General features: G+C 34.7%; 1 protein-coding gene across 1 annotated transcript; it reads right to left on the bottom strand.

The window, feature by feature from the left end:
• Nucleotides 1-646: 646 nt before the first annotated feature.
• On the bottom strand, nucleotides 647-10,812 carry LOC117100832 (vascular endothelial growth factor receptor 1-like). The gene is made up of 8 exons (XM_033240657.1): nucleotides 10,524-10,812; nucleotides 7,354-7,490; nucleotides 6,785-7,049; nucleotides 5,802-5,905; nucleotides 4,728-4,986; nucleotides 3,536-3,802; nucleotides 2,014-2,099; nucleotides 647-1,535 (listed from the first exon to the last, which is right to left on the bottom strand). The coding sequence occupies exons 1-8, from the start codon at nucleotides 10,618-10,620 to the stop codon at nucleotides 1,482-1,484; spliced, it is 1,269 nt and encodes a 422-aa protein (XP_033096548.1). The 5' UTR covers nucleotides 10,621-10,812; the 3' UTR covers nucleotides 647-1,481.
• Nucleotides 10,813-11,739: the final 927 nt, after the last annotated feature.

The following is an 11,739-nucleotide window of genomic DNA, read 5'->3' as shown; positions in this document are numbered from 1 at the left end:
TCATAATATAAAACAATGTTAATTTTATTAACATTGACATTAAATAATCGTCATGTTAGAAGACCATAATTAAACATTATTAATGCTCATCAACATCAACCTCATTATAATTAACACCATTATTATTTCATTTTTATTCTATTTTTAAGTTTATTCATTTTGGCAAGGAAATAGTTCATAAGGTCTGCAGGAACACTATTCCAAATTCGATCGAATCGAGTCGTATTTTGTGTTGTCATTTTGGGAATTAATTGTTAAATTGAGTAACTCAGGACGACGGCTATACTTTTTTAGAATACTGTTACAAAACTTTCAAAGGATACCGGTATAATTACAGAATTTAAATTTTACAAAATAATCTCTGAAATAATTAATTAAGTAGCGCTTAAATATTGGAACAATGGTAATTGAAATGATCAACTATAAAACCCTGTCCAGTTTATCCCATATTATTTGACAAAAACATATGACATATGGTCATCATGACATCACATCTTGACCACATTATAGGAACATACATCATAAGCATACAACAGTGTGTGAACAGGGCTTTTTTACAGAATACAAAAATACATATAGGCCCTATGCTATGTTCTCACACGGCTGCTAACGGTTAGCAGGATCCGGATCCTGCTAACCGTTAGCTGCCGTGCGTCCATACGAGAAAATCCCGATCCGGATACCGACAATGATGATCGAATCACTGGCCAATAAGAAACTGGAAATTGTAAACGCGTACGTGTGATTGGTTGATGATAGAAACGTGCTCATTTTTGCTAACCGATAGGCTTGCTAACCGTTAGCGGTATCCGGATACTGCTAACTATTATCGCTAACCGATCGGGCGTTCTCACGCAGGTGCTAACGGTTAACACTAACGGTTAGCTCCCGATTCGGATACTAGGGCTCCCGTGAGAACCGGGCTATTTATTTCAACTTACTGTACATACACAGATAAAATAATATACAGTATAACTCAATGTAATATACATAATATATGTAGACTGTAAACATATATAACTTAATAGCGAAGACAAAATTATTTACGTCATACATAATGTCCAATCCACTACATTTGTTTCGCATTGTCAGCAGCTGGGCCAAGTACACAGGTGAATATAACAACTGATAAGATCTCTAAAAGAATGTTTGCATATATCGCTAAATTGAAAGTACAGTAGTTGTAATTTCATAGTACTACAGTGTTTCAAAATTTAGATATAGGAACTATTTATCTATCAATGGTTGCCAAACGGTAATGTTAGCTTTAATGTTATTAGAATACGTTGTACATTTTCTTATATTCCATTCAATTGAATATACGGTCTATATGAGTTTAAACATACTCAGTTCTGTGTATTTGAAAGTACGAAACGTTATTTCTACTACTTTTTTAAGTCTTTACGTAAGACTAATCATCGCTTCTCTTGACAACAATGTTTTCTTATCAAGTTCAGTACTTCATCGTTGCTTCATCATAACTAAACTGTTCTTCCTAAAGTTACATAGGAATTGACTGCATTCTTTTTTAATTTCTAAAATGTAAAAAAAAATATATATATAAATATACAGTATATATATATATATAGATTAACTATAACATAGTTGCAACATACTTTCTGCTAGGAATGTTAAAGCAACACTAACTTTTTATTTAATTATACCTTTTCATATCTTGTTTATTATTGTAGCAGGCCTCTGTTGTCTAGCCAGTTTCCAATAGGCATGATATCACATGTACCACCATCTAATAATTTGGTTCGATACAGCAATTATATTGTGGCATTTGTCATTTTAAATCATTAACATTTATCCAAAGTTGTATTTTATTGTAATCATAATTTATCTTGTTAAACATAATTTGGTAGTCATTATTCATTTTTTTTTTGCCCACTCAATCATAAAACCCTTCTCGGAACCATGACATAGGCTTTAGGTGGCCCCTTGGTTCGGACCACTGCAGTATTTTTTCGACCGTTTGTGGGCAAATTTCTTGAACCACCCCTGGCTTACCATATAAATGCAGTAAACCAAGATGATGACAATTATTCCAAGGACTCCTCCGAGACTAACAACGGTTGCCAGTCGTAAACGGGTACCTTTTAAGACAGAATAAGATTTAAAAATATAATTTCATTTCTCGTAAAACTATGATTATGATTTATTTATGATAATTAAAACAAATGATAATATTCTAATGATAATAATAATAATGACAATAATAATGTTAATCAATCAATCAATTAATCAAGCATGATAGTATATTTTATAATAGTAGGCCTAATAATTGCACTAGCAATAATAATATTTCAGTATAATAATGAAGAGCAGCAGCAACAATAGCAACAATAACAATAATAATAACAATAACTAGACTTACTATGTCTGTTTGAACAACAGAACATAGGGATTTTCTCCATTGCTTTAATGTGAAATAAAGTTAAAATTGCAACAAAAAGAAAAGTCGTTAAATAATATAAAGTTTTAAAAAACACGAAAACCAATTAAGTGGAAAAATGAATTAAAAAAAAAAAAAACGAATGGCTCCGATGGTATTAGCGAGATATCGTGACACACATAACCATTGCGGGCTATATCAGTGCCGACCTTGCATAGGAAAGTGTATTTTCAGTTCATAGTAATTGTTCATGCATATTACGGTATTTTGGAGTTTAACCAAGCTGTAACTGGTTTAAGCGCTTTAGAAAACGCCAATTGCGTTTAAATAATTTAATCAACTGTCAACAAAGAAAATCTTTAAATGGTCCTTATATCCACACCCTTCAGCGGATCGACACCGAAATTGGAGAATTTTTCATTTCACCATGAAAAACTATCCTGCAAAGTGTTATTTTTATCCATCAGATTTGAAAGATTTAGTCTGGGACGTTTTCTTTTAAATGGCCCTCATATTCACACCCTACGCCGGATCATCACAAAAATTTAATAATTTCTTTACTCGACCTTGATAAACTGTTACACAAGGTTTAATTTATACCCATTGATTTTTTAAAAAGAGATTTACGCCCGGGTCCTCAAAAATTGAAATGACCCACACATTTACACCATTGACTGATTCGTCGCCAGCACATAATAATTTCTTCCTTGTAACTTGGTTAAACTTTTTCCGAATGTTTCATTCAGATCAGTTGATCCGTTTTCGAAATATATGGTCTGACGGTTTCCTTTAAATAGTCCTCAGATCCACACCAATACTGCGGATCGTCACAAACATTTAATCATTTTTTACAAGACCTTTACAGTATTACAGAATGTTTCATTTCCCCATTGGTTTTTTTTTTTTTTTTTTTTTTTTTTTTAAAGATATTTAGGTCTTGGTCCTCAAGTATTGAAAAGACCCTCAAATTTACACCCTTCACTGGATCGTCACCAACACATATAAATTTCTTCCTTGTAACTTGATTAAAAGGCTAGTACCAAATACATTCCTAATCATTTATATTAAATGAATGGTAGCCGTTTATTATGAAGTATTTTATCATAATTATTCAATAATTCTTTAAGTGATGTTTACCGTGAATGTCTTTAACATCAATTGTCGTTGTAAATGTGATATGTTCTAAGCGGTTCTTGCACACGCAGTAATAGTCACCTTCATTTGCGTTTGAAATATTATGTAAACTATACCACTTAGTTCCATTCTGTATCACTCGGTCACCTTGGTACCACGTGATCGACGGCTCGGGATAACCATTGCAAAGACAGATGAGGTCAACGTTGTTGGCTGGTCGCGTCACAATCGACTTCAATGATGTTTTTTTTAATTTCAAAGGAACCTTATCTGTGAAATGTGAAAGAAATTAATGTATGCTCGCAATGCAAAATTAACAATGGATACCCACCTACAGTTAGGTTTAAGACACTGTATAGGCCTACACGCGTTGTTCCATTGGGATTTGAAACCCAAGACATTCCGCTTGGATAATAAACCATACATGCAACCTATTTTATTTTATTTAGTGGTCATATTGGTTTTTTTTTCACGACGTTCACATACTAGAGGGTAAGGCCGGGTAATTTATTGTACTGGGAAAACGTTTTTAATATATTTAGCCTAAAAGGTGTGGTGATTTTTTTGTCGCTCCAAGTTGACATTATGGTATATTACAATAACACTGAAATATGCACTTGAGTGATCAGCTAAATGTAGCTGCAAGTTCAGTTACTGGTTGATCAAGCTTAGAGGTTTTGTGTATGTTTGTATTTGTTATAAGGACGGAGAGATTTTTTTTCTCCGATATATTGTTTAAATAAATGAAACTTTTGGTGAGACAATGAAGAGCATGGTTTGCATGATGAACCACAAATGTAACTGTCGGAATTATGGTTGTCGCAATAGTTAATTTGCATCTTGAATTTAGAACTTACTGATATATCACGAATGTTAGGTTGTCTGCGATAGGCTAATAACGGTGTTAATGAAAAACAGACCTGAGACGTTCTGTGGTCGGTAGGATTATGGAGGAATTGGTTTAGATTGTTCTGAATAATGGGCAGTGGTGATTGCCAATCTCTAATATTGTGGTCTAAAAGCACAGTTGTTGGCTATAGGCCTACGAAAGCCATATAAACTCTCATCAAGACTCCAGTCAGCCCCTTGGTTCGGACCCAACTGTCGGACATCTTGGACCGCTCGTAGGTAAATCTTTGGATCCACCACTAAACCTAGGGCGATAGGTAGTGACCAGTTAGTAAGTGTCACTCACCTTTAATATTGACTTCAACAGATACATTTACAATACTCGGCATGATATACTCTTCATCAGCTTGTGCTACACAATAATAAGTTCCGCTGTCTTCGACCTTTGCGTTCTTTATTATGTGCATTGCTGACAAAGACGCGCTGTCTGGACTGGTGCTTGTTGTACAGTTTAGTCCATGTCTTAGGCAGTGAGTGGAATTAAGACAACTTTCACTACTGTGTTTATCACAGAACCACATTTTCAGTTTGTGGAGATTCTCCTTCTAAAAAAATGATAATACGTAGGCATATGGTATTATTTGCAGGATAAAGTAGGACGCATTTGATATGCAATTTCTATTACTATATTGGGACCGTTTTTGCGGAAAAATAGAAAAGAAATTACCACAAAAAAATAACTACTTTCCATATAACACCTACATTTTCTTCAAACACAAGTAATTTCCCCACAATACAGGCCTAACAACAATACCATAAAACACCAACATACTTTCCAGAGGTATCACATAGTTGAATAGATGTATTTGTCAGTAAATACAGTATAAGAAATCAGATGGTAGCACTTTTTCGACTAACGATGTAATTTTATTCAAAAGCTTTCTCCCTAAACCCATGAACCCCATCATTTAGGGCAAAACTCGTGAACTAAATTATATCTTTAATCAAAAAATACTAACTACTGATTTTATATTTACTTTCAGTGGTATTATAGATATTATTTGTATTTGCTAGCGTTTTCAATAAATTTTACAATACTCGCAAAGCCAACTTTTTTCAATTTGGACTAAATTCTTAAATCATTTTGTTCTGGTCTTGTGACTAAAACACAAAGCCAATCACATCTTTAAAGTAGTGGACGGCTACATAATTAAAAGAGGTAAAACGTGTGCTACAATAGGACAAAAATCTCCAAGAATAACGAGACATACATGAGCAGTGTGAGTAGTGTTGCTTAGTCTGAAAAACCTTCGTCCACTCCTCGACTTTACTCTCATGCAAAAGTATACATAACCAATTTCAAATGATTTTTAGCCGATAAATCATTAAAGTTTCAACCTGTCTCTCTTCCGAAACTTACCTGTAATATGACCTTACTGACGTGACATTCAATTATTATGTCTTCTCCGCTGATATGTTCATACTTGTTAGTAAGTGAAACAATTTCAATTTTCAGTGGAAAATCTGTTGGACGATCAAGGTGAACCAAGTTTACTTAAATATTGTATGTAATTACCGTAAAATCTCAAATAAAAGCCAAGGGCCTCTTATTCTTATTATTTGTTTTTTGGACCATTGGATGGGCTTCTTTTCGAAGTGGCCTCTTTCCAAGAAGGGCTTCTTTTAGAGATTACTAAAGAGGAGGGCTTCTTTTCAAAATGAATGCTGTAAATTTTGGAATTGCTACTATACGACATTTTTCAAATATAACATTCGAAATTCTGTTTAATATTTTTTTTTAATGCGAGTACAATAAATTAATATTGATACGGAGACGCTATCATAATTATCAAAGATAACATCAGTAGGAATGTAAGTATTTCGAAAGAACCCTTATTATTGATCAGAAGCCCATGGGCTTCTTTACGAAATGGACGTCTTTTCGAGATTGCTTTTTTGCAACCTAAAGAAGGGTGGGGAATTCTTTTCTAAATGGGCTTCTTGAGGTTTCTAATCGAGGTTTTACGGTATATGTATGTTGAAACAATTCATATAAATAATAAAATGATTAAACAAACATAACATTGTATGAAGTTTTTAAATTTAACTTTCTTCGTTTGCTGTACTCTTTGAACCAATAACTAAATTAATGAATTAATAAACCTCAGGTTGGGAGTCCAAGCTACAACAGATGAGCCAACAGCTTCTAGTAAAATTAGTCTATCAGTCAATCAAACAAGCATCTAAACAAGCATCCAAACAATCAATCAATTATCCAATAAATAAATTATTCCATCAACCAATAAACCAGTGAATGAATTGATCAATCAGTCAATTAAACCAATAAATCAACACATCCATCAATTGATTAACTTAGAAACTAAAAAAAAAAATCCTACTAACATTTGACAGTAACATGGGTTTCGGTATAGCTTGGTACAGTGATGAAGCTAGCATCCATCGTATCAGCTACACAGTAGTAAGTACCACTGTCATTATGGCGAACACTACTTTTAGTATATGTTATACTGAAGGCATTGCTGCCACTATCACTTTCGTTACAAATAAGAACAGCATCGGTATCGGGACACGCTGAAGGTGGTCTTCTAAAGCACATTTCATCATAGCCGAGACACATCCACATCTTAATTGGATAGTGAACTTCGTTCTACAGGAATACAACACAAAATCATCATAATACTAGTGTTGATTATTTGAGCTTTGCTAATCCAGCTCCACAGTATGGGTACCAAACATACATGGCTGATTAATAGGTAAAACACACCATAATTACGATAGACGGTTCCAAACAACCACGATTTATTAGTTGATATTGAACACAACATGGTTAATTAATTGATACCAAACACATAATTAATAGTTGACAATAGTTTCCGATGATGATCATAATGATGGTGATGATGATGATGGTGATGACGATAATAACTAAAACAAAAACCATATAAACCTACCCCTAAGGTCTTTTTTACGTTGCAATCTATTTTAAGTTCATCACTTGTGTTAAGAATGGTTTCCTTCTTTATCGGTAGAGTTATCTTAGGGTACAGTTCTTTACAGTCTGGTTCGCACGGGCGGCCGAGATAAACACCTACGTTTATAATAATAGTTACTTGACAAAATAATATTCAAAGTAATTACCTGTAGGCTGCCCCACATGATGCCGACTAATAGAAGTGATACTGATATTGCTAAACAATAATAATGCATGTTTGAATATTTAGATTGTGAATAGTCTATTATTGTATTTGTAATAATAAAAAGGGATATGTATTTGAACTGGCACCACATTAAAATTTACACCAAAAAAAAATTATATATTAAAATTATAGACAATTAAAACACAATCATACAAAAAAAACCACATTTTTATAATTATTAATGGTAGGCCTACTATTAAATAAGACACTTAATTTATCATCAACATTTTAACGAGTTGACATTGAAGACAAAAAGATAATCATTAAGAAGGAAAGCTAGGCCCAGTAAAGGAAAATATTAACTGCCAAATATTCGAGTAAACTGATAGGTGTACTATCAGATAGGCCCGTAATCAGGGGCAATTATTCGACTGAAAAGGGGTTTCGGCAACCTTCACCCTCCGCATAGACCTCAAAAGGCCATCATTAATTTGTTGGGGACCACTGCATCCTGCCCCTCATTGAATCCAATGATTAGTTAGATTCAGCGGATATAGCCCACCATATGAGTGATTCAGCAGCCAGTTAACACAGCCAAGTCGTCAAGGAGGTCGGCCCCAGCTGACTGGGAACTCTATATTAGAATTAATAATTGGGAAATGATTTTTCCCTGACAACTTACTTGTAATAAACATTTCCCCGAAATTAACATTAGAACTTACAAGAGAGTTTATTCTATCATTTGCCGTCGGAAAACACCTCGTCAAAGAGATTTTTCTCCCTTAAGATTTCTTCCGGCGAAAAAAGTTAACGTTCCCCGACAAAATGTGGGCCACGACGGAAGACTGCCCGATTTTCGTAGGAAAACACACCGTAAAACTCAACACATATATAGTTGAATTATTGACAAAAAGCTTCGCATAGCCTAATGCTATTAAAACCCCTATTTAATTTATAATGTGTGGCGTCACAATTTGAATAACACTGATCTTCACATGAATACACGACGACAATTGAGTCTCGAAAGAAACGCTTGTATAAAATCGGTTTATAGGGAAGAAAAAAATCTGGAAACAACTGGTCAATCTCTATACATAAGGTTCACTTTTTATAATGTTAGTGTTCATAAGGATAGCCAGCTACTAGTAAAATATAAGGACTAGGCCTATTACCGTATTTATAGGTTTCGCTAAGTAGTAATAAAGAAAAACTTTCACTTAGTCATTTTATAAAAGATCAATATTAATAAGTTTCACAGTCATAATCAATAAAAGGGGTTCAATAGTCATAATCTAAACAAAGGACTGCTATTCCGGGATGGTGTCCGTCGAAGGATAGTTTTACCATGTAGGGCGTATGTTTTAGGTCATTACAATCACAATCTCCTTGATGATGATGTCCGGCGGGGGATACTGTAGCTTACCTGATATTGTTACATTATAATAATAATATGTCGTTCTTATATAGCGCTTCATGCCTTTACAAGGCCTCTAAGCGCTTCACATTACTACCCCTGTCATTGGATCAAACACATATGAAACACATTGAACACCAAATTAAATTAGTAAATGACATTATATTATCATTCCATAATATTGTGTTGGAACCTACCAGGTACCCACTTGTACTCCTGGGTGGAGAGAGGCAACCGTAAATAAAGTGCCTTGCCCAAGGTTGGGCGTCCAAGTACAACCGGTGCGCCAACCGCTCCTACATTGTTATCTAGTTATTATTTCTGTTATTTATTTCTGATCAGACCCTTGCAGTTGTTTTTCTATGTAAAATGATTTTTACAAATGACAATAAATTGTACTGAAGACCTTTTATGACTAATGAACCATTTGTTTCACTCGTGAAATTGTTTTTCTATTATGAATAGTGAGCCTTATGGATACAGAACTTTGGGAGACATTCACGGTTTATAGAGGCCTATTGGTTAATTTATTTTTCTTTCTTGTTGGTTTCAAAATTAAATGGCAACTGTTGTTGATAAAGGTTTGATCCTCGTAACTTTGCACTAAAACATAAAAGGGGCCGACATGCCCAACAAGGGAGTCCGAACCAATTTGGATAGCCAAATTATCATTTTTGGTTCTACGACCTCGTCGCGGCGTCGGACGACGGGGATGCTCTCCCTGCCTTTCCACTGGCGCCACCACGGCATCATACTCAAATTGATCGCGTGTCAGCTTATTTTTCATTCTCTAATAAGGCAATAAGATTGCAAATATGCTTGATGGATTTAAGGCTCGAAATATGAGCTGTAGTGGCCGCCCCCCACCAACAAGCAGCTGCAAATTATGATATATTACTATATACATTATAGCCCAATATATTTATTGTCCTTTTGTTTCTTTATATGTTTTTGGTAAAAATCACTAACATTGACAGCGCAATTGATATGGCACTTCGGTCAATTAAATTAAGCTATATAAATCTACATATAATAATGTTATATGCTGGAACACCAGCGTCGAATCCTGCTTTTTCTTTTCTTTTCTTTTTCTTTTTAGCGGAGGAAGAAGCGAGAGGGGCGGGAATGATCCCGGGAAGTTCTGGAATTGCAGCAATCAATATAAACATATCGGAGTATTGGTTAGAGATGTTTAGCTTTCTGTCGGTGGGGGTGTGCTCCTACCTGCACCTGAATACGCAACCACACCTCTTAATCCCTTCGCTCGGAGCAGGTCATCGATTGCTGCTCCCTCCTCCAGGCGGAGAGATACCGTACACTAAATCCACCACCCCCCTCAGGCCTAAATGGTGCTGTGGCTAGATACGCTGTCGTAGCAGTTTTCATAGGTAGGCCTAATTGTGATTTTCGTTTCTATCAGCAGTCAAGTATTATAGATGTAACATCTGACGTTTATATAATCAAAAAGGAATTACTTGACGTCATAGGGGTGGGGTGGGTTTGCGCTCCCGGGGCCTATTAGATTGTGTTAATACTATAATTATATTATTTCAAGCCAGCCGATACATACCTTGGCCAATCGATAGCTCATTTGCGAAGCCAGCATGAGTGTAGGCAACGCTAAAAAGAAAGCAGGAAACAAGTTCTAGAACACGTACATCTCTCATGGTAGTACAAAAGCCTATATACAATGTGTATTAAAATACACCTACTGTCGGGATAGCTTATAGGGCTGCCTGGTTTACCACCGTTGTCATAGAGTAATTGTATTATAGATCGATACAGACCTACAATCGGAAGCCGACCGATAGTCAGACCGGAAACTGAATGAACTGCAGGACAATAATACTGTTCTAAATTAACAGCACTGGGAATTCCACATATTTTTCAGACGTTTGATAAAACAAAAACAGGATACATTGAAGACGGATATTAGCGTCATGTGTGGGATATGCAATAGTGGATAGAAATTGACGCAAAAGATATAATTGTGTACAATACCTTAACGAAACTAACACGATGATGATGATGATGATGATGATGATGATGATGATAACATATTATAAAAGATACTGATAATGGTAACTATTAGGCATATCTTGTATGTTGCCACTGAGGAAATTAGTGAATAATAAAAAAATAATAATATAACAATAATAATAATTAGGCTATACTTGGCAAAATAATTAGGTTTTTCTGAATCATGCCTGATGATGTCTGTATCTAAAGATCACCTGATTGAATCACGGTTTATTGCTTCTAAATTTGTGATCGGCTATTCGGATCCATTATTCACGATTTGAGTTACAGGCTGAGCAGTTACGTTAGAAGATTGAAAAAAACTTCATACAACTAAAAAGACCCTAATATTTGAATAATAATTATGATAGTAATATGATAATCATTATAACAAGTGACAATTATTTAATAAAATTTATATTTATATTTTGATAATTGTCATTGTTATTGATATTATTACCATAAGATTCAGCTTCAGCATGGTACATTTTTAATTATTCGATTATCAAATTAACCTGTTCATTTCCGTTAAAGTATGTATCAAGATTTTGATGTTGAATCCGCATATGGATCTTAGGATCAACATTTTCGACCAAGCTCCTCGCACAGCGAGAGGCACGTCGCTGTTCCGTGGGCCATTTTCGGGTTAAATGGCTATTTTATTTTGTTTACATCGTCCGTTATCCGCTACCTTTTGTCAGATTATTCTGTACGTTTGTTATACTTATGTTATAGTTCAGTTATTTAGGCAACTTGTTGTTTTTATT

This window comes from Anneissia japonica, unplaced genomic scaffold (assembly GCF_011630105.1).
Source record: "Anneissia japonica isolate Jap-2015-1 unplaced genomic scaffold, ASM1163010v1 scaffold287756_len632865_cov181, whole genome shotgun sequence".
In the NCBI taxonomy this organism is placed as follows: Eukaryota; Metazoa; Echinodermata; class Crinoidea; order Comatulida; family Comatulidae; genus Anneissia; species Anneissia japonica.
This window is presented reverse-complemented; position numbering and strand designations above follow the sequence as displayed.